This window comes from Plecotus auritus, assembly GCF_963455305.1.
Source record: "Plecotus auritus genome assembly, chromosome: 9".
Classification (NCBI taxonomy): Eukaryota; Metazoa; Chordata; class Mammalia; order Chiroptera; family Vespertilionidae; genus Plecotus; species Plecotus auritus.
In genome coordinates this window covers 19,290,117-19,314,891 of record NC_137783.1, presented here as the reverse complement: position 1 = coordinate 19,314,891, position 24,775 = coordinate 19,290,117, and the positions used below count along the sequence as shown (strand labels likewise).

The window sequence follows — 24,775 nt, the reverse complement described above, 5'->3', positions numbered from 1 at the left end:
ATCCAAGACTGCTGGCTCCCAACTGCTCGGCTGCCTGCCTTCCTGATTGCCCCTAACCGCTTCTGCCTGGCAGCCTGATCACCCCCTAACCACTCCCCTGACAGCCTGATTGCCCCTAACTGCCCTCCCCTGCAGGCCTGGTCACCCCTAACTGCCCTCCCCTGCAGGCCTGGTTCCCCCCAACTGCTCTCCCCTGCAGGCCTGGGTCCCCCCCAACTGTTCTTCCCTGTAGGCCCAGTCGCTCCCAACTTCCCTCCTCTGCCAGCCGGGTCACCCCTAACTGCCCTCCCCTGCAGGCTTGATTGCCCCCAACTGCCCTCCCTTGCAGGCCTGGTCCCTCCCAACTGCCTTCCCCTGCTGGCCATCTTGTCGCGGCCATCTTGTGTCCACATGGGGGCAGGATCTTTGACCCCATGGGGGCAGCCATCTTGTGTGTTGGAGTGATGCTCAATTTGCATATTACTCTTTTATTAGATAGGATAATGCTGGAAAAGCGTGAAGGCAGAGTGACAAACTTTATGCCAGAGGCTTGGGATCTCTTCAAATTCCAGTTGATTTGTAGTAATTTGGTTTCTAAAAAGAATTTACTCCTGGGGCCAAGTGTTTGCAGCTAGAGAAATTGGTGAACTATGGGGGAGGGCAGAAAAATAAGCAAGATATGCCATTTATAAGTGGTATATTTAGTAGAAGAAAAATAGTAACATCCCCAAATATGACCACTCTAGGTATTCTATAATTATATCATATTACAACTGGTAGTCCTTCCTGGTCCTATGAAAATGTTGTGGATAGGTGTAATGTTTTATTGTTAACACTAGAGGCCCGGTGCACGACATTTGTGCACTGGGGAGTGGGGTGTCCCTCAGCCTGGCCTGCGCCCTTTCATAGTCTGGAACTCCTTGGGGGATGCCCGACTGCTGCGGAGGCAGGAAGGCTCTGCCTGAGTGGCGCTTACCACCAGGGGGCAGCTCCTGAATTGAGTGTCTGCCCCCTGGTGGTCACTGTGCATCATAGTGACCAGTCGTTCCACTGTTTGGTCAATTTGCACATTAGCCTTTTATTATATAGGATTCTATGACCCTATCACATATGTAAAAGTAAATGACAACAGACTACCCCAGCAGTTGTTTTCTAGATCTCTAAGTAGAAATAATGTCAATAAATAAAGGAAGAAGTTCGTGGAATCATGGAAGTGTTGCTTAAAGCAACAGGCATAACTGAATGGTAGGGAAAGTTATGATGAAAGATTAGTCTCTTCTACAGTTACATGACTGGAATTGTTCTTTTGAGCAAGGGCCTCATGCTGACCTCATAGCCCTAGGCTCTCTCTGACCTCAAGTCTTTTTATCTTTCTTCCTTTGATCAGCCACAGCATCTTCAAAATAGAGGAAGATGTAATTTGATATAATTAAAAGAGGTATATGTGAAGGTGCTTTCTTTTTTTTATTGATTTCAGAGAGGAAGGGAAAGAGAGAGAGAGATAGAAACATCAATGATGAGAGAGAAACATTGATTGGATGCCTCTTGCACTGCCCACACTGGGGATCGAGCCTGTAACCTGAGCATGTGCCCTTGACCGGAATCGAACCCGGGACCCTTTGTCCGCAGGCCAATGCTCTATCCACTGAGCCAAACCAGCTAGGGCTGAAGGTGCTTTCTAGGCCATAAACATGTAGTGGTGAGTTTTGTATAACAGAACTCTAAAAATATAATTCATCCAGACTCCTAAGGTTTATTGAATAGGCATTCCACCTCTATTTCATTTTACCATTTAAACATATATTGATTCATGCCTGCCGTATGCAAGGTTTTGGTCTTAGTTCTTTTTTTTAAATTAACATCCAGTAAAATTAACTTTTTTTAGTGTATAGGTCTAGAATATTAACATATGTACAGGGGTGGCCAAAAGTAGGTTGTTTGTGTGGAAAAAGACATGCAGGTTATGGTGATTACAATAGCTTTATTAACTCAAAAGAATAGCACAATGCATCTGTAAACCTGCTTTTGCCCAGCTGGGTGGTTGGTTGGTTGAGTGTTGCTCCATACACCAAAAAACGTTTCGGTGGGGGGTGGGGGGTGGAGTTTGATTTCTCACTGGGGAACATACTTAGGTTTTGGGTTTGATCCTTGGTCAGTAAGCGGGGCAGCTGATTGAATTTTCTCTCTCCCCCTCTTCCTCTCTCTCTAAAAAAAAATCAGTGAAACATACTCGGGTAAGGATTTAAAAAAACCACACCTACTTTTGCTCATCCCTGTATACTAGGTGTACCGGTTAATAATGCGGATTTTTTCAATAGATGGAATTACACATACGTTGATATATCTGTAATTTGATATGTATGCTATATTGTATTACTCCTTCAGATTACCACTTGTTCTGATCAATGGCACACGCACTTTCTGAGCAGCACTTCAAAATGTACGAAGAAGTGGAAAATTGGGTCTCTGAATGGTCTGCCTCAAAACAAGAAAAGTTCTATTGGGATGGTATCCACAAATTACCTGAAAGATGGGGGAAATGTGTAGCTAGCGATGGACATTACTTTGGATAAAGCACTTTTGATGTTTCTCTTGAAATTATAGTGTTTTCTTTGGATTACAAAATCTGCATTATTATGCGGAGTAATTATTAATCGGTTAATAATGTAGATTAGCTATTAACCGGTTAATAATGCGATTAGCTATTAACTGGTTAAAATGAGGATTAACTCTTAACCCGTTAATAATACAGATTAACTATTAACTGGTTAATAATTCAGATTTTGTAATCCAAAGAAAACACTATAATTTCAAGAGAAACATCAAAAATGCTTATCCAACGTAATGTCCATTGCTAGCTACACATTTCCCCATCCTTCAGGTAATTTGTGGATACCATCCCAATAGAACTTTTCTTGTTTTGAGGCAGACCATTCAGAGACCCATTTTCCACTTCTTCGTACGTTTTGAAGTGCTGCTCAGAAAGTGCGTGTGCCATCGATCAGAACAAGTGGTAATATGAAGGAGCAATACAACAAAATAGCATACATATCAAATCGCATATATATCAACATATATGTAACTCCAGCTATTGAAAAAAATCCGCATTTTTAACCGGTACACCTAGTATATAGATTCAGGTAACCACTGCCTCAGTCAGGATATAGAATAGTTTCATCACTCCCTCCCCGCTTCCCCCCGCCCCCATTTCCCTAAACTCCCTTGTACTATCCCCCTATCCCTAATTTCTAAGAACTGTGATATATTCACCCTCCCTTTAGTTTTTTATTTTTGAGAATGTCATATAAGTGGAATCATACAATATGTAATCTTTTGCTACTGACTGATTTGACTCAGCATAATACCTTTATAAAAATATTTTTATTTCAGAGAGAAAGGGGGAGGGAGAGAGAGAAACATCAATGATGAGAGAGAGTTATCTACCAGCTGCCCCCTGCACTCCCTCCATTGGGGACCAAGCCTGCAACCTGTGCATGTGCCCTGACCAGGAATCGAACTGTGACCTCCTGGTTCATAGGTCAATGCTCAACCACTGAGCAACACTGGCTGGGCCAGCATAATACCTTTAAGATAGTTTTCATCCAAATTGTTGAATGTATCAATAGTTTACTCTTTTTTATTCCTTAGTTGTATGGATTGTATCACATATTGTTTATCCATTTGGGTTGTTTCCAGTTTTTGGTGATTATAAATAGCGCTGCTGTAAATACTTGTGTATAGGTTTTGTATGAACATAAAATTTTCATTTCTCTAGGGTAAATACCCAGGAGGGGAATTGCTGGGTCATATGGTAAGTTTATGTTTAACTTTATAAGAAATTGCCAAACTTTTCCAGAGTGGCTGTACCATTTTGCATTTCCACAAGCAGTGTATGAGAGTTTTAGCTGCTTTGCATCCTTGCTAGCATTTGGGATTGTCAGTATTTTTTATTTTAGCCATCCTAATAGGCATAAAGTATTATTTTATTACAGTTTTAATCTGCATTTCCCTAGTGCATGCCTCAGTTCTTGATGATTTTATCTGTTGAAATCAAACAAAAAGTAATCATCAGAAGAGTGATCATCAGAATGATATGTCTAAAATTTAACATTCTATGGAAGACTTTGTGAATATATTAAAAAAGAGTTCGTACTAATGAATGTTCATGGGTTTTCAATGAAGTGGGAGGTACTCTGAAACCTATCTATAAAGTTTCAAGGAAACCCTGTGACATTGAGAATGAAGAGTGACTTAAGAGTATTTTTTTTTTTTTCTGGTGGCCTTTGCTGTTATGTAGAACACTTGTGGCTTTTAATAAACTGAGAAGATAGGCAAGTGGAAAAGAAAAATATCTGGTTATCCTATAATTTTTAAAAATAACGCAAATTAAGTGAGAAACACTCATGATCATCATGATCATAATCAGCTATTTACTGATTGCCTGTTCCTGGTAGCATAGGTCAGTGGTATGATTTTGAATAACTTGCTTATTCAGGGAAAGAATTTAGATAAGGAAAGGAGGGCATTCTTTGAGTAATATATTTGTTTGGCCCCCTTCTACTTCTCCCTCCTTCATAAATTATCCCAAGCAGCAGTCTGTATTATATGAAGCAAACCAAATGATTGCTAAATAAATGTTTAGTGTTTATTTTTGTTGGTAAGTAGCTTGAGTTAATATGGAAGAGTTGTGCTTGTTTTTTTTTACACTTTGAACACGTAATCCTGATCATTGGTATGTTACTTCTTTTTTATGAAGCTGGAATGTAATTTTCTTACTTTTAATGGCTGTAGAGGTTTATAGTTATTGAATCTTTGTTTTGATGTTGTTAGGCATGCCAGTACTTTTTTTGTTATCAAATTTTCAGTTAGGAAATAGCCTCCCAATTATAACTTGTTTCGCTGGGAATTGAGACAATGTCTAGTAATATATTGCTATAGAAATAGACTGTCAAGTGATGACTCAGATTTAGTGTTCAGTGTAATTTAGAAAAGGTGACTTAAGTAGAAGAACATTGGTGCATCTGTTTTTCAAATTGCAATTAATTGTAATGACAGCTTATAAGATCTATATCATTTTCCTTTGGATTCTGTTGAACTTTACAAATTTTATATTATATGAATTAAAAATGGATAGTTTAAAAGTTAGTCAAATAAATTAATCAAAAAGAATCCTGCCTTATCAAATCATGCTTCTAAAGATTTTTCATACCCTCCAGTCATATCCAGGTATGGCGTTTTGAAAATAAAAAAGATTTTTTTATGAGGTTTTATCAGAGTTGAGAAACTATTTAGGTTTGTCATTTTTTATTATATGGTAGTCATATGGATACAGTCCTTTTAGCCATCACATCCCAACTGCATTAAAAAGTATTTCTTAAGTATTCTTAAATGTGTTTTACCAATATCTTGTGGAAAAATATAATCTTTTGAAAGCATTCATGTGAAAAAGAATTAGAAATGATGTTTATTTCATTTGGACCTGTTTCTTTTAATGTATCATTAAAGTGTAGGTATCCTATCTAATAAAAGAGTAATATGCAAATTAACCATCACTCTGCTACACCCACAAGCCACGCCCACCAGCCAATCAGGGGGTAATATGCAAATAAACCCAACTGAGATGGCTGCAGCCACAGAGAGCAGGAGGGAGGCTTGGGTTTCCCTGGCAATGGAGGAAGCCAAGCTTTCCGCCTGCCCTTGCTGGCCCAGGCCTCCACTCAATGTTACAATGTTTCAATTATAGAAGATAAATAAAGCTCAACAGAAATGGCAGCAGCCACGGAGCTGGAGAGAGCAGGAGGCTAGGGTTGCCCGCGGTGAAGGAGGAAGCCAAGCTTCTGCAGCCCTGGCCTGCTTTGGCCTCCACGTAAGGCTACAAAGTTTCCATTATAGAAGATACATAAATCCCAACAGAAATGGCTGCCACCATGGAGTGAGCAGAAGGCTTGGCTCCACTCCAGGCTACAAAGTTTCAATTGTAGAAGATAAATAAATCCCAGATCTCAGGGCCTCTGCTTGGGTCGCCAGGGGGCGTGGTCGGCCTGCAAACTACTACAGGCCCCTTGCCCAGGCCGCCCCACACCCCAAGGGAACCCCCACTCTTCCGGGACACCCTTCAGGGCAAACCAGCTGGCCCCCACCCATGCACCAGGCCTCTATCCTATCTAATAAAAGAGTAATATGCAGATTGAGCATCACTCCAAATCACAAGATGGCTGCCCCCATGTGGTTAAAGATCCTGCCCCCATGTGGACACAAGATGGCCACCACAAAATGGCCAGCAGGGGAGGGCAGTTGGGAGGGACCAGGCCTGCAAGGGAGGGCAGTTGGGGGCGATCAAGCCTGCTGGGGAGGGCAGTTAGGGGTGACCCGGCCGGCAGAGGAGGGAAGTTGGGGGTGACTGGGTCTGCAGGGAAGGGCAGTTGGGGGGGACCCAGGCCTGCAGGGGAGAGCAGTTGGGGAGTACCAGGCCTGCAGGGGAGGGCAGTTAGGGGTGACCAGGCCTGCAGGGGAAGGTAGTTAGAGGCAAACAGGCTGGCAGGGGAGCAGTTAGGCATCAATCAGGCTGGCAGGGGAGTGGTTAGGGGGTGATCAGGCTGGCAGGCAGAAGCGGTTAGAGGCAATCAGGAAGGCAAGCAGGCAAGCAGTTGGGAGCCAGCAGTCCTGGATTGTGAGAGAGATGTCCCACTGCCCGTTTAAGCCCAATTCCACTGGGATGGGGCCTAAACAGGCAGTCGGACATCCCTTGAGGGGTCCCAGATTGGAGAGGGTGCAGGCTGGGTTGAGGGACACCTCCTCCCCCCCCACCCCCCCCCCCCCGTGTACGAATTTTGTGCACTGGGCCTCTAGTACTATATAAGAATTCATACTATATGATCAACTGAGACTTTGATTTAAATATAAGTTGTCCATGGAAGCCTGTATAAGATACTATATATTTTTCCCCCCAAAGAAGCTTCTTTAAATGGTTCTGTTAAGTGTAAGAATGTTCTGATGATTATCTTTTTAATTAAAATGAGAAATCTTTGTTTAAAGTGGCATTCCTTTTTTACGGCCTGTTACAGTCTCTGTAACAATCATTTCTTAAGTCTGAACGTTTTATTTCCATGAATCCATTTATATAAAACTATGTTTAGACTTAATTAAGGAACGGTTCTTACAAAGCTTGTAAATAGCCAGGAAAAAAGGGACCGAAAATAAAACTGACATTCACATTTAGCAAAATGATTGTTACAAGGTATGTAATAAGCTATAAAAATACAATAAATCCCTTTTTATAAGAGTTCATATTTTCTGATCCTTGTTTTCAAGGGTATTTAAGAAAAATACCAAAGCTCTGCAAAGTGACATCTGTTTTGCTGAATAGACTAGTGATAACTTCTTTTGTCTATAAATGACAATACAGGAGTTCTACCTGTTTTCTTTGAAATACCTTGTAATTATTTAGATTAGAATGTAAATTTTACATTGTGCCATTGTGAAAACAAGACCTGGTTCTTTTTCTACTTACACTGCTTTCTGGAAGTCACAAAGCATTGGTTAAGTTGCTTAACTGCTCTGAGTCTAATTTTTCTCATCTAGAAAGTGGAGTTAATAATCCTCTTTCTACTTTAAAGAGTTTGTGAGGACTAAGTGAAATTATAAATAGTGAAAATATTTTAGATATTATATAGGACTGTGAATATCAAAGCTTTTTTTTTTTAATCTCTCTGACCTTGCTTGGTGGAAGTAGTAGTAATGATAAAACAACAATAGTAAGAGCAGCAGACACATAACACAGTATGTACCAGGTAGGAGTCTAGGCACTCTATATATATGAACTCATTTGGTCCTCTCACCTTAGGTGTATCATTACCTATGATTTCCAAATGTGGAAACTGAAGCACAGAGAGGTTAAGTTACTTCTGAAGACGGATATGGATAATATCCATCTTTTTTCAGATCTACTGAAAAATTGTGAGAAAAGCATAATGGTTAGTCATATACTGCTCACCTGGATCGGCCAATTGTTAACATTTTTCCACATTTGATTTTTTTCTCTATAGTTATACTTTTCTTTCTAAATCATTTGAGAGTTGCAGGCATCATATTTCACCTCTGCTTCAGCATGGATTTCCTAAGAACAAAAGCATTGTCTTTTATAACCACAATGCAAGATCCCACTCAGGAAATTTAACAGTGATAATATTTTTATTTAATATGTAGTCCATATTTAAATTTCCCCAGTTGTCACAGTAATATCCTTTACAGCTTTTTAAAAAAATGCTCAATCCAATTACATGTTATATATATATATTTAGATCTCTTTAGTCTCCTTTAATTTACACCAGTATCCTAGTCTTTTTATTTATGAAATTGACATTTTTAAAGAGTCCAAGCTAGTTTTACAGAACATCTCTCATTTGGATTTGTATGATTGTTTCTCCATGATTAAATTCAGGTTAAAAAAATTTGGCAGGAATATATGTTATGGTTTCTTTCTCAGAGCATTACATCAGAAGATCTATCTTGTCAATTTGTTCCTTTATTGGTGATACTGTTTGATTGTTTTATTAAGGTTGTGTTCACTAGATTTCTCTATTATAAAGGTATATTTATAATTAATAAGTGTGTAGTGGAGTGAAACTTGGGAACTGTAAATATCTTGTTTCCCAACATTGTTTATTCCACTAGTTTTTAGCATGTTTTGGTGATGATTCTTTTTTTTTTTTTTTTTTTTTTTTTGATGATTCTTTTGTAATAGTTTTAAAATCTGCCCATTTATTTTTAGGCAGTTCTAAATCATTTTTTGTTTCTCCATCAAAATGGTGACTTTCTGATTTGGGGAAGACGTGTAGATTTTATTATTTTTCTTTTTGATTTTGAGCTTAGACTAATAAAATGGCATTTTTTTACATTCTAATTTGCAAGTTATATGCTTTATAATTTTTATCTTTAGTGGAAAACATTGTTAGAGCTGCCTAAAGAATTGAATTTAGGATGTAAGGGTTTGTAGTAGTAAACACTATGTCAGAAGTCCCCAGGGTGGGGGGGATATTGGGGAGGGGCTAAGGTCTATGTTTACCATTCAGTATGCCTGGGTAAGGCCTGAAAATGTGCATTCTGACTAGTTTCCAGGTGATGCTGCTGGTTCTGGGATCACAGTAGTTTGAGAACTACTGTGGCTTCTCGAAGTCTTTTAAGGCAGTATCTTGCTTATGTTATTTGGGCCCTTTTCTATTTGTTTGCTTTCTCTGGTAGACATGAGTAGTGTGGATATAGTATAGTGGAATAAGTTGATGTTTGTATTAGTTGATTTTGACAAATGTAACAATTTGGGAATTGGCTAAATTACTGAATAAGATCTCATTAACCTGGCTAATCCAAAATTGACTATTTTAATGAAAATGGCTATAGGCTATTTTAAAACTTATCATGGCATATATATTTGTTGAATTTTCTTTGTTGACTTAATGAAATGCTGATCCCTTAATTTTGACCAGATTGGATGTTCACAGTGGTCAGTTTGGGCTTTCACTACTTAAGTGATCTCTGCATACATCCCAGCAACTTGGTTCTGTTCAATCTGTGTAAGTAGTTAAGCAAGTGGCACATTTGTTATGTCATAGAGATATTTTTGCTTCTGCAGAATTTGGCCAGTTAGCCCTCCTGCCTTGCTTCCCCCATTAGAAATACTATAAACATCAGAGAGAAAAGGATGACCTTAATATTTGCTTTCCAGACTAAATCACAGCCTTGAAGCAGTTATTTCCTACTGAATAAAAAGCTCAATTTCACGCCTTGATTAGTGCCAGTATGGGCAGGTGGATATTTATTTTATGCAGCTAAACTGGTCTGTTTTTGCAAATTACTTGCCAGTCAGCAGAGCTATAATTTCTTATGAGTAGTTGGTGGTAAATTATAGTTCTCATTAGTAAGTTTTGTCTGTGTATTTTAAAAAAATATTTATGAGGTAGGAATTAGTCACCAAATTTTGGCCAGACTAGGAGTTGACTAGTAGTTTTTTTTTCAAAGGTTTGGGGATTGATGAATTTGGATTAACAGCCCCAATTACTAGTAATTACATAAAGCTGTAGGAAAGCGTGAGGTCTTGTTTTTTAAAATATTTTATTTATTTATTTCAGAGATGAAGGGAGAGGAAGAGAGAGATAGAAACATCAATGATGAGAAAGAATCATTGATCAGCTGCCTCCTACACCCCCCCCTCCTCCACATGCACACACACACACTGGGGATCGAGCCCGTAACCAGGCATGTGCCCTGACTGGGAATCGAACCGGGACCTCATAGGTCGACGCTCAACCGCTGAGCCATTCCAGTTGGGGGAGATCTTATTTTTAATTGACATGAAAATGTACTCAGAATCTAGAAAGAGTAATGCCTGGTGGACAGACCAAAGAACAGATTCTCTTTTTATTGATAAATAGAATATATTATTTGAGTGTTTAGAGATGCTTAAAAAGTAAGATGATAAACTGAGGGCAAGATACAGATTTTGAAATTGGAGGGTACTATTGAACTGAATTTTTAATTGTTTAATTGAAGCCATGAAGTTAAAAAAATTTTTATTTTAAAGCAAGACTGACTTTTATTGGACTTTGATTAAGAGAAAATGTAATGAGTCAGAAGGAGGCAAAGTTCTATTTCCTTAGTAGGTGGGTCAGTTTATTTGCCTTAAGTAACATGTCACCGAATTTGTGTTGGGTTATAGGTTTTAGACTCAGAAGGGATTATCTAATTTAAGGCTTTATAAACTTTTTTATGACCTCATTGAAAATCTTTTGTATGTCATGAGATCCTTTCCCCAGACATGCACATGCACATATATTTTATACACAATTTCAAGAGATTCAGATGAACTTTTATTCTATCCATAGATCCTAGGTTAAGACTCTTATGTAGCCTTATTTTAATGTTGTTATGTAATGTATTTTAATTAAAATATTTTTTTATAATTATCATTCCACCATAACTAGTTATGACTGTTTTAATAAGTCTGAGCTTCATCATAAAATGTCATTTTGAGGAGCTAATGAAATTTTGATTATGTTATTTGGTAGTGTCAAGATTTGTACAGAAATGGCTTGGGTGGTAGTTATCAAAAATCCTACTGAAATATCCTGTTTTTAATTTTCTCATTCCCCTAACTACCCAGGCAGGCAGCCACAACTTATTCCTGTCTTTGATGATAGAATTTTATTTGTTAGGGATGTATGGATGGACACACTTAAATCCTTTGATTTGTTATACTATTTGCTTGGTTATACTATTTCTTTAGTAAAACTGATAAAAACAGAAAGATCCTTGAAATATCATAATAATAATAATATTAATATTCTGATATTTCAAGGATCTTTCTGCTTTTATCAGTTTTACTAAAGAAATAGTATAACCAAGCAAATGCCCACCAAGGTCCATTTACCCCCCTCAGTGAGTACACTTTACACCAAGAGCATTGGGAATTTTCTATCAAGGTCAACCTCAAACACTGTCAGCATGTTCAGTTATTTATACCCGCAGTTCTGGGAGGACTGGGAAACATTTATCATCTCTTTTTCTTCATTTTCTTAAGGTATCAACACTGGGAATGCTGTTCATTTATTTGTTCAAGAAGTAGTGGTTCATGATCATTTGAGATCAGTAGTACACTTATGGCAAAAGACAATCCTTCCTTTTATTTTTATTTTATTTCTTAAATATATTTTTATTGGTTTCAGAGAGGAAGGGAGAGGGAGAGGGAGATAGAAACACCAGTGAGAGAGAATCGCTCATTGGCTGCCTCCTGCATGCCCCGTACTGGGGATCGAACCTGCAACCCAGGCATGTGCCCTGACCCGGAATCAGGCATTGAACTATGGACCACTGAGCCATACTAGCCAGGCTGATTCCTTCCTTTTAAAAATGAGCAAACTGCCCAGCCAGTGTGGTTCAGTGGTTGAGCATCAAGCCATGAACCAAGAGGTCCCTGGTTCCATTCCCAGTCAGGACATATCCCTGGGTTGCAGGCTTGATCCTCAGTGGGGATGTGCATGAGGCAGCTCATCGATATATCTCTCTCACCAACGTTTCTCTCTCTCTATCCCTCTCCCTGCCTCTCTCTAAATCAATTAAAATAAACAAATTAAAAAAACTAACAAAACAAAGCAAACTCTTACCTTAGGAACAGAGAGGAGAAAGAAGTAAGGCCCTCACCCAGAGAGAGTAAGGGTTAAAATTCTTAACACTTTGGACCAGGGTGTAGCACTCTTGGTAAGAGTGGTAAGGGCTTGTCCCAGTAGCTTGCAAGTCCCTATCGATATATGGCTAGACATGTTAGATCAGAGCAGGAATAACAATTTCACCTGTGAGTTTCAGTAGGTTTAACAGCAGTAGCACATCTGAATGCATGTTGCCTTGCTGACTGCCCCTTAGATGAAGTCAGAGGCTCTCTTTTAAGGGGTATTCTGGATGAGTCATAGCTGTTACCAAAATTGCTAGGCTACACATGCACAAATAATCCAGTCCTGTCAGAATGCCTCACAGAAACCCAGTTTTGAGAATTGCATGATTCCTACAGCATTAGTACCTAAATTCACATTATTGTACTGTAATAAAATTGCCTCATCTTGCCTAGGACCTATCAGCTTCCGTTAATTTAGAAGTCAGTGCAAATTTGGGATTTTCCTGAGGTCCGCTACCAATACAACAAACTAAGGAAAGGCGAAAGCAGGCTTGGTGAGAGTTGGGCTTTTGTATACAATTTTAGCCCAGTTTGTTGGTTTAATTTTGATGTAAGGGCCTAGGTTTTGAATCACAATAGTCCTAGTCTCTCTCCTTTTCTTTCAGTACCCTCTGTGCTGCCGTTCCCCCTCTCAACTCTTCATCTAAGTAGTGTAACCACCCTTTTGCTCCAGCTGTTTTATTTTCATTATCATTGTCTTTGAGTTCCTTATTACAGACCCTGTCTTCTTACAGTCCTTTAAAAAAGTTGCAAAAATACAAATTTTAAAATTGTTATTTCAGAATTTGGAATACTAGTGGATTTTTCTCTCTAAAAAAAGTGAACTTAAGCCGAAACCGGTTTGGCTCAGTGGATAGAGCGTGAGCCTGCGGACTGAAGGGTCCCGGGTTCGATTCCGGTCAAGGGCATGTGCCTTGGTTGCAGGCACATCCTCAGTGGAAGGTGTGCAGGAGGCAGCTGATCGATGTTTCTCTCTCATCGATGTTTCTAGCTCTCTATCCCTCTCCCTTCCTCTCTGTGAAATATCAATAAAATATATTTAAAAAAAAAAAAAAGTGAACTTAAGAAAATGTTTGTGTTTTAAAACACCTTAAGTTTTCTTTTGATCCCCAGGTTTGGTTAAATAAGTCATATTTTTCAGTTCATTGCAGCCACAAAATTTATTAAATTATCTCAGCTGTGACTAAAATTAAAATGTGCTTGTTATATTAATATGTAAAAATTAGTTCTATCTTGTAAAAATACTACAATATTTATAAATAATCTTTTGTATGCCTGTAGGGAACTAGGGGGATTTAGTAATATTTTCTCATCAGATAGTAATATTTCCATGTTTTGTTTGTAAGCAATAAATATGTATATGTATATTGGTATTTATACCGTGGGAGAGGTTTTTAATGTATCTTTATCAACTGATCAAAGGGCTAAAAGATCTGACCTTAGTGATTTAAGCTCTTAAATTAAGATAACATTTTGCATATACAAAGTCCTGTTATAGCACATAGTGGTAAACAAATGCTTGTAAGAATTGTGTTGTTTTTTTTTTTACTTTCATGTCTCAGCATCATGGTCCTACTAATGGATATGGTGATCCTGAAACCAAAATATTTTTTAGCTTTTATACTGCTGATTTACAACAATAAGTGCTTTTCTTTTATCTTTTCTATGAATGTGAATTTTTATTCTCACTTTATACTATAAAAATTTTGAACTGTATAAACTTATATAGGATTCTACTACTATGAAAAACCTTGAGTAAAAGGTAAAGATATTCAAATGGAGTTTGCCTAGTATAAAACCTACTAATCTTGGATGTGGTATTTCTAACAAATGATGTTGGAGTACCACAGCAGTGTAGGATAGAACTATCTTCATTTTAAAAAATTAAATATTTTTATTTATTTCAGAGAGGAAGGGAGAGAGAGAGGGAGACAGAAACATCAATGATGAGAGAGAATCATTGATCGGCTGCCTCCTGCACACCCCCTAGTGGGGATTGAGCCCCCAACCCGGGCATGTACCCTGACCTGGAATCGAACTGTGACCTCCTGGTTCATAGGTTGATGCTCAACCACTGAGCTATCTTCATTTTAAATTGTTCTACTTTGGACAGGTATTAATGGACACTTATTTCCCACAGCTCCTGATCATGATGGTATTGCTATCTTTTGCTTGGGGAGGTTTGTACAAAAATCAGTCACTAAATGGTAGACAGTCTTTAGATTTTAGCAGATACCAGATTTTTAAAAAATGTTTGTTTTTGTGTAAAGTCCCTATCAAAATAACTCTTCCCTCAAAATATTTTAAAATTGGTTATATTATTTAAATAAATTCTTATATAAATTCTATTATTTACTTTATTCCTGGGGTAATCCAGTGTCCTTAAGAATACAATCCTAAAATAAAGTTGTTACATATTGGACAAAGGCAGAATGATTGTGTTGTTATGGCAACTCAAATGGGGAAAATGAAAACAGCACAGATAAACTGCATCCTGTTGTCATAGCAACCATAGTTGTGAAAATGATTAAAGCTGGTCTAGAAAGGCTGTATTGCAGCTTTAGTCCATTGAAAGTAAATAGTGTAAGAAAAGGCAGACAGAATTGGTTTTAGACAAAAGTTAAGTCCCTCTGGCACTGCAAGTTGCTAGTACCACTGCATATATGTAGACAGATTTCTGTCCTTTCTAATTATATTTCAACTCAATTTTATTGCCTCAGATCATAATGATGGTATGAAGGGAAGAAAAGTGTAATAACTATATGAAAATCTTGTAAATAAAGAAAGATTTTTTTGGTAATAAATTTAGAAAGAAATTGAAGTTATAAAATTTTGTTACTAAAAATATATTTAAGAGAATAGTAGCATGTTTTCCTCCCTCCCTCCCCCCAATTCTCACCTAATGCTTTATTTCCACAACCTCTTTCTGTATTATTTTCGTCTTAACTGTTGAATTGCAACAAAAACACCTAATGTCACGGCAGTTTATGAAAGCATTAAGGGCAACATTATGATTGCAGATGAACAGATGGATTTGATGACAAATGATAAGCATTCAGTAGGTGTGAAGAAATTTACTTTAGCCATATCTTTCAAACTTTCTCTGTAATCAAAGCTTCTTAGTTGTTATTTTAAGTGCCATTATTTTTTTTTTTCTTTTAACTTCTACTTGCCCACCATAGCAAAATATTTCATCCCAGTGGAGTGCAGACATGTTAGGAATAAATCTGATGAAAGCGGTACTCTTTGTTCAGCATCTGGCTGCTCGCACAGGTTTTTGTGGTAATGAAATCAGCATCTTTGTATTAGAGTATTGATCTGCCGCTCGGTAGGTACTGTGTAAAAGAAGTATCTCTAACAATGTATTAAAGTGATTTAAGAACAGTTTATGTTACAAATGAGGCGGAGGAAGATGGAGTTCTGCAAGACTGGACACATGCTATAAATAGCCATAAAAATGAGGAGTTTTTCTAAAAACTGTGGCGTTGAAATTCTCATATTTTCTTCCACATTAATTGCAGATAGTTGATCACTACCAGAGCATGAGTGCACTAATGCCATTACTCTTCGGCCTTTTAGTATAGGTTTTTATATTTAATGTTCTTGTGTTATAGTTGAAAACTATGGTGCAAATATAAATCAGCTATGAGAGATAGTATTAACTGACCATAAGAACAGTGTTTTAAAGTAATTGTTGAATATTTTAAGTCAAAATCCAAATATTAATGTTGATTTAAATGTAAATTTCATAAATAGGCTCCTCACTTTAAACATTGCCCAATTTTGTCTGACTAACCAAAAACTGTCCTTTCATATAGGCACTATAAAACTGTATAAAACTGTCCTTTTATGTAGGCCTGGTGCATGAAATTCACGCACGGGTAGGGTCCGTAGGCCTGGCTGGATCAGGGCCAGTTGGGGCCTTCCGGCTGCCAGCCGGGGCCTCCCTTCGTTCTGCATCGCCCCCTGGTGGTCAGGGCACGTCATAGCAAGTGATTGAACTCCCAGTCTCCCAGTTGAACTCCTGAGGGGTCACTTTGCATATTAGCCTTTCATATATATAGGTAGGCAAGAAACCTCTTTTTAAAATACGTTTTTCTTTATTATATTTTAGAGAGAGAGAGAGAAAAAAAAAGAAAGAAAAATATCTATGTGAGAGAAAACACCGATTGCCCACCTCCTGTACACACCCCAACCAGGGAACCACAACTTGGATGTGTGCCCTGACTGGGAATTGCACCAGCTACCTTTCGAAGCAAGGGACAATGCTCAACTAATTGAGCCACACCGGCCAGGGCGAAACCTCGTTTTAAAAAGCAGAAAAATATGGGGGAAGAGAAGGGAGAACTAAAAATTTTAGTTTATTTTGAAAGATTTGTAAAATAGTCATTCCTTTCTGTTTAGTAGTAGTAGGTCATGTCTGACTCATGTGCCTTAGAGCAGACATACTTGAGCTCTTAAATGGTTCAAATACCCAGCAAATACTTCAAAAATTCTATGAACAAGTTAGCTAACATTTTGTAAAGGAGTTTGCAAATGAAAGCTGACCATCCTGTTGTGCCTAGAGGTTGTAGCACCACTAGGATATAACCGTGCATGGATTTGAATCTCCTTTTTTCCTAATTTATCTTGGAACAGTTTTTAAGACTAGTTTGTAATCTGTGAAAATGTTTTATATTAAAATCTGATGCACTGATTTTTAGACTGGTGTCTAAAAGTGGGCAGTATCATCAGGTTGTGTACATTTACTAGTTTATCATCTTGGCTTGTGATAAATTGGATGATCGGGTACTTGATTTTCTTGGAAGAAAAAAATTTATTAGATATAGTCATCACTCCCTATTTCACAGTTTCTTGTCACATTTCACTTGCTTTAGAAATACTCATTTTGGATCCTTCTTGTGAATATGTGACTCTTAATACTGATGTCCTGAGAGAAAGGAGAATTTCTTATCTAACCTAAATAATAACCACACCATCACAGAAAATATCCTCACAACATATCAAGCAATCAAATAGCCAATAAACCTATTCTCCTGCTAAATTCCATAAACTACATGGGGAGGGCAGATAGTGTTCATTTTTGTTACTTACCAGGGAACATGACACTTGATCTTTGAAATGGTTATTTATTTCATATATTGTAGCTGCCAATCAGCCAGCCATTTGCAAATAGTGAAGTAAACACACTGCTGAAAATGAGTTTATTCTCTGCTGGTCTGTGGTGCCCAGGAAGTTAGATATACTATGGTTCCATTTATTTATGTAGTCATTTGTTCTCTTCTAATGAGCAAGTAATTTTCTTTTCTCTACTCCTACACAAAAGTTAAATTAAGGAGTACCCAAGAGGGCTGGGATACTTGGTTTGCAGTCCTTGAAATAAAGGGGATCCTTTCATGAGCAGAATTTCCCTCTCAGTTAAGGAGAAAGCTCTAGATAGCTCTCACTTTTAAACTCATTGCTAGAGCAAACAAATTTGTATAGAAGTCTAAAGTGAGGATTTGTCTCCTTTCCCCCTACCTCCCAATCAAAGGATTTTATTCTATGGCTTCTTTTGTTGGTTTTTTTTTTTAGCCTATGAAGTGAGGGATAAGAACTCTGATCCCTCATATGGCAGCTAGCTTGCTTTAATATGTGGATTGCTAACATGACACTGGCTTCCTTTGAGTCATACTAACTGCTATGAACAAACGTGTGAATCCATACTGGAGGAGGGGCGGGGGAGTGTTGCCAATGCCTTTAATCAAAATGGGAGATGGCTTCAACTTCTATTTACCCCTCTAGTTACAATCAAGCTTTCTTTTCTTTTTCTCTCTTCTCTTCTTTTTTTTCCTTCGTCTCCCTTTCTCTCCCTTATACTCTCCTCCCTCCCTTTTCAGAAATACATAAAGCCTAATCCTGCCATTGAGACTGTGATCTTTTGAAATTTGTGTGTAGGCCAAACCCAAATCAAAAATTGTTGTGTAACCCCACAATTCCCAGGCCTCAGCTGGTGGCCTAGTTATTTCAAATAATATTTAATGCAGTAAATTCTAGGGCAATAAAAAGAATTTAGACAGTTCCTTAGAGCTTATTGCAATGGGATTTGACTTGATTTTAATAAAGTGAAATTCCAGTATAACCAAATAATTTCTTTGTGGCATGATTTAAAAGGTCTTTTAGGTACAGGTATAGGAGATTGAATTTGTAAAACCTAATCTAAGATAATTGCAGTTTTACTCTTACCAAGAAAAATGAGAACTTCAAAAATCCAGGAATTCTCTTTACTTAGCATAAGGTGATTTTTAATAATGGAGCAAAGAAAATGTAAGTGAATATCTTTACGTTTTGTTCTGTTATGGGGAGAATAAAGATACCACCTGGCTTTATGCATAAATTTGTTTACTAAAGTTGGTTCATTTCCTATAGATGGGTATTAAAAATGACTTTTTTTAGAACAGAAAACATGTGGCATATACATATTATTATTATGCCCTGCTTCCTGCTAATGTTGAATATTTTATATGATTTTTTTTAAAAAAGAGAATTGTTCTTTCCAAATTCAACAATCTTACAGTAAAAATCGGCCATGACCAAATATTTAGAACTTATTATATTGATACAAATGAAAGAAAATAAAACACAAGTATTTGTAATTAAGAAAAAGTGGTCATAGTCTTGTATTCTGGAGTTCTTATCTCAAGCCAGTAACTTTTAAGATCTTTTGTTTTCTGTACTGAAGCAGAGTAGTGAAAATGTTTTTGTAGAAAGTTATGAAAAAACGCCTATGTATTAATTTGCTTTGGGTCATTCTGGTCTCTCTGGTAAATTCATAATTAGGAAGGCCTTTTTAAGACTGTGTTCTAGTCTCACAGGTATGCAGCTACTCCATATCTGGTAAATCTAAATTCATATGTGAGGAGGTTATGTTTTTTTAAAGCATATTATTTACACAATTCACTGGAATGGCTCCTTTGGAAGTTGGGTGGCTCTGTTATGTAATTACGTACTTAGTAACCCTGTGCTACACAGCAGTAGAAATTCAAGTAAGAATAATTTACTGCTTATGCATAGTTATTAGAATTTTAAAGCATTTGTTTGTTCAAAATTCTAGTTTATCAGAGTATTATATTTGACTAATTGCATACTTAATACATAATAATAAATAAAATTTATTTTAGAGAGCAGCCAAATTTGAATTTTAATCATTCTAAATAAGCATCAGGAGTTGCTTCCTCTTCTCCCCCTTTACTTTTGTTTAAAGGGATTTCTATCCTTTTAGTTCAAATTTTGTGGTGAAACTAATAATTCTATACAAAAATCCATATTAGAAGTATTATAGATGGAGTAAATCACAGAATTATGGAATTCTATTGCTGTAAGGTACTGTTAGAAATACTTTAATCTACTTCATTTTACCATTGAAGAAGCTGAGTTGCATAGGACTGCTCAAGATCTTAGAATTGGTTTGAGGACAAGTCTGCATGAGAACCTAATGTGTTTTGTTTTGTTATTTTTAGTCCTCTACCCAAGGATATGTTTAGAGAGAAGGAGAGAGCAGCTGGTTGCCTCTGTATGCACTGCAACTGGGGATCGAACCTGCAACCTAGGTGTGTGCCCTGATGGGAATTGAACCCACAATCTTTTGGTGTATGGACAACATTCTAACCCTCAGCCACCCAACCAGGGCACAAGAACCTGATGTCTTAACTCCTGGATTAGTGTCATCCTTCCTCTCAGTTGTCATGCTAATTCAATAGTTCATTTCACCAGGGATTTCTTGAACTCTTCTGCTGTGTACAATGTTGGACTAGGAATCTAGAGATTATAAGCATAGTGTGTTTATGTAGTTTAACAATAATGACATCAAACTAGTGATATTTTACTTTTTAATTCTTATTTATCTAGTGTTTTCCAGTGATAATAAATGTTAACGTGGTGGCTAAACCTTTACATCTAATTTTTCTACTAGGTTATAATCTCCTTAAAGGCAGGGGCTCATTTAGTTCTCATAAAGTTAATTCAGATTCTTATTTTTGAAGGCTTAAATTAAAAATTTTCCCCAAATATCAATGGCATTTTGGAATAAGTGTAAGTTTCCGTGGTGTCTACTCTGGGGATAATACTCATTTTAGAATTATATTTCTGTCTTCAAGTACTATTGGTTTCAAGTAACAGATTGCCTCATTCTCCCTTAAGCCAGAAGGGGCAACTATTTTAAGAGATTAGAGATAGCTCTTGGAACTAAAGGAGACGATGTGCAGTCAGGTACCGCAAAGACATGGAGCTAGACTTTGGAACACCTTGAGATCTCAAGGCAGCCACCCTTGCATTCCTGGGATAAATTCTACTTGGTCATGGTATATAATCCTTTTTATATGTTACTGGATTTTATTTGCTCATCTTTTGTTTAGGAGTTTTGTTTGTATAATCATAAGGAATATTGGTCTGTCATCTCCTTTCCACTTAGAATCCATCTAATGAGTTTTTAAATTTCAGTTCTTTTTTATTGTTTGTTTTTTTGTTAATCGTCACCCAAGGATATTTTTCCATTGATTTTTAGAGAGAGCAGAAGGGAGGGGAAGAGACAGAGAGAGAAACATCAATGTGAGAGAGACACATTGATTGTTTGCCTCCTGCATGCACCCCAAGCAGGACTGGGGATTGAGCCTACAACCAAGGTATGTGCCTTTCAATCCTCGGGCTGATACTCTGTCCACTGAACCAGACTGGCTAGGGCTGCTTTCAGTTCTTAAATTTCCATTTAGTTCTTCGTTGTATCTGTTGTTTCTTCAGTCAGACTTTCTATCTTTCCATCTCTATCAAGAGTGTTTGTCCTGAGTTATTGGAATGTTTTATGCTAGTTACTTTAAAATTGTTGTCTCTAAAGGTAATTCCACCATCTGTGTCAGCTTGGTATTGGCATCTGCTGATGTGAGTTGAGATCCCTCCTCTTTATTACAAAGTAATATTTGGATTGTATCCTGGAAATTTTTAATATTGTAGGACTGAGTTTTGTTTAAATCATATTGAAAATGTTGATGTTTTTGTTTTATCAGGCTCTCAACCCAGTTGAGTTCAACCTACAAGTTCAAATAGCCTTCTGTGGGATTGTGGTTTTAATGTCTATTCCACTTTTAAAGCCTTTGCAATGCTATTGATATTTGTTCCATATGTGCGCCACCCAGTGACCAGTCTGAGATCTAGATGGAAGTCTTATCGTGTAGTTCAGTTCTCAAAGTCTTTGGCTTGCTTCTTTGGGTCATATCCACATATGTGAAGCTTGTGGGTGAGCATAGGAGTTCATAAACCACTTTGTGGGCTTGCCCTCCTGAGTTCCTCCCTCTCCACTATCTCCCCAGTACTATGTAGTTTCCTGCCACTCCCTTTTTCCATCTTCCAGCCAGCCAGCTGGACCCTTATTTAACCTGCTCTACATGAATAGTTACTGCACCTGGGGATAAATGATAAGAGGATGGAGAGGGAAAAAAAGCAATGAAGTTTTGCCTCAGCCTTTTAGAATCACAATTCCTCCGATCAAAGCGAGTTTTCTTCAGAGCTTTTGGCTCCTGTGGGCCCCCCTGCTTCTACAGTGGCTTTCATCATGGGATTTTTAGATAAAATAAAGAGACTGTAAAAGAAAGGAAAATGGAAGATTTTCACCATTCTCTGTGTATTAGGATACTTCTGCATTCCTTGGGCCAGAACTAGAGGGCTTCTCCTGGATCTCTCTTTGTCTTACCACCGGTATCTACTTTTGGGTTTCATGCTGCAGTGTAGACTGGTAGATACAGAAAGAATTTTTAAAAATACGGTAAATTTACTGTTGGTTCAGTGTTGTGTTGAAGTCTTTGTCCACAAACCACCCACAGCTGTTAACTTTTCAGAGTACTTGAATAGCTGCACCTTGCATTCTGTCCATTTTTAGTAATTGTATTTAGAGGGAGATAGAGGAGGGAGTGTGCTTATTCCTTCCTAACTGGAACCAGAATCCCTTCTAGTTGCTTTTTTTTTTTATTATCTGTTAAAAATAAACATATATATGTAGATATACATATTCATATACATATACATATATATATTGACTTCAGAGAAGAGGGGGGAGAGAGAGAGAGAGATTGAAACATCAACGATGAGAGAGAATCATTGATCAACTGCCTCCTGCACGCCCCGCACTGGGGTCCGAGCCTGCCACCTGGGCATGTGCCCCACCAGGAATAGAATGTGACCTCCTGATTCATAGGTGGATGCTTAACAACTGAGCATGCCAGTCAGGCCTCTAATTGCTTTTTGATACTAATTTATAGCTCATTAACAACATGTTCACAAGTTTAGTCCTTTGAAATTTGTTGTTACTTTTAAGCTTGTTTTGTTAAGTGTAGCAAGTGTGCTTGAAAACAACTGCAGTTGTTGGGTACAGTATTCTAGATAAGTCATTAGGTCAAGTTCATTAATTGTGCTCTTCAATTATTTTTCGCTTATTCTGTCAAATAGCTGAGTGAGGTGTGTTAAATCTCAAGTATGATTGTAGATTTGTCCTTTTTAGCTCTATTTATTTTGCTTGTTATATTTTGAAATTTTATTAATACATACACTTTTAGGACTGTAGTTCTTTTTTTTTTTTAAATATATTTTATTGATTTTTTACAGAGAGGAAGGGAGAGGGATAGAGAGTTAGAAACCTCGATGAGAGAGAAACATCGATCAGCTGCCTCCTGCACACCCCTCACTGGGGATGTGCCCGCAACCAAGGTACATGCCCTTGACGGGAATCGAACCTGGGACTCTTCAGTCCGCAGGCTGACGCTCTATCCACTGAGCCAAACCAGTTAGGGCAGGACTGTAGTTCTTGATGGAATTGACCTCTTTATCATTATGAATAGGTCCTCTTTATTCCTGTTAATATTCCTTGTCCAGAAGTGTACTTTGATGTTAATGTAGCCATTTCAGTTTTCTTAATAACCTTTTATGATATCTTTTTCAAGCTTTTACTTTTATCTGTATATGTTAATATATATAGTTGTGTCTTACTTTTTAATTCATTCTAACAATCTGTGTCCCAATGTTTGGGCTTGTATTGTCCAACAGAAATGTTAGCCATAGGTCCTAACCAAGTATATATTTAAAAATTTTCTTATAGCCCTAGTCGGTTTGGCTCAGTGGATATTGAAGGGTCCCAGGTTTGATTCCAATCAAGAGCATATGCCTGGGTTGCGGGCTGGATCACCAGTAGGGGGCATACCGGAGGTAGCCGATCAATGATTCTCTCTCATCATAGATGTTTCCATCTCTCTCCCTTTCCCTTCCTCTAAGAAATCAATAAAAATATATTTACAATAAAATGTTCTTATAATCACATTGAAAAAAGAAACTTGAAATTTTCATAGTGCTTTTTATTTTATTCAGTGTATTTTAAGTATCAATTAAAACATGTAATCTATATAAAGTTATTGAGATATTAAGTACAAAATCCAATGTGATTTTACAATTAAGCACATCTCAGTCTGGATTAGCATGCTCAGTATCTTCATGTGACTAGTGATAACTATATTAGAAAATGTAGGTTTAGACCATTTATATTTAGATTGTTTACATTTAGTATGGTTAAGTTTAAATCTACCATTTTGTTTCCATTTGTCCCAACTATTCTTTTCTGCTTTTGTCTGAAATTTTCCTGCCCTCTTTTAGGTTATATTTTAGTATTCCATTTTATCTTCTCTGTTGACTTATGAGGTACCTTTGTTTTAGTGGCTGCTCTAAAGAGTACAATATGCACTTTAAAATATTTATTGAGGTGAAATTCACATAACATAAAATTAACAATTCTAATATGAACAATTTAGGCCCTGTGAGTTTGATCCTTGGTCAGGGCACATATAAGAATCAACCAGTGAGTGCATAAATAAGTGGAACAACAAATTGATATTTCTCTTTCTCTCTCTCTCTCTCTCTCTTTCTCTCTCTCTCTCTCTCTCTCTCTCTCTCTCTCTCTCTCCCCCCTTCCCTCCTTCCCTCCCTCTCTTTTTCCCTCCCTCCCTCACCCCCTCTCTAAAAATCAATAAATTAAAAAATTTTAAATAAAAAATAAAGTTGCTGAACCTTTAGCAATGTATGAGCGTTCCATTTTCTCCACATCCTCACTACAACTTATTTTCTGTTTTTGTTATGCTTTTTTGTAGCTTCAAATGCTTTTGAGACTGGATAGGACTTTAATGATAAAGCTCCTTCCAGTCTATCTGGATCTGGCATGCTTCTCTCCTGAAATATCTAGATGGCTCTGTTTTTGTTTTTGTTTCATTAGCTATCCTAGTGGGTGTGAGGGGCATCTCCTGTGGTTTTGATTTTCATTTCCCTAATGACTAATAAAGTTGAGCACCCTTTTCATGTGCTTATCCATTTGTGTGTCTTCTTTGGAGACAAGTCTGTTCAACTCCTTTGCCCATTTGTTAATTGGATCATAGTGTTGTTGAGTTGTAAAAGTTCTTTATATATTCTGTATATGAGATCCTTATCAGGTATATGATTTGCAAAACAACATGCATCTTTATTTATTTATTTAAAAATATTTTTTTCTTTCAGGGAGGAAGGGAGAGGGAG

General features: G+C 37.4%; 1 protein-coding gene across 7 annotated transcripts in view; it reads left to right on the top strand.

Moving 5' to 3' along the window:
* The window catches only part of BTRC (beta-transducin repeat containing E3 ubiquitin protein ligase), a 249,341-nt gene that overhangs the window by 88,030 nt on the left and 136,536 nt on the right, over window positions 1–24,775 (top strand). For 2 of the 7 annotated variants that reach the window (XM_080642267.1, XM_080642264.1), the window contains exon 2: window positions 3,755–3,790. The exons of the other annotated variants lie outside the window; for them this stretch is intronic. In XM_080642267.1, coding sequence (XP_080498393.1) covers window positions 3,755–3,790 — 36 coding nt within the window. The remainder of the gene's footprint in view (window positions 1–3,754; window positions 3,791–24,775) is intronic. 7 annotated transcript variants of the gene reach the window in all.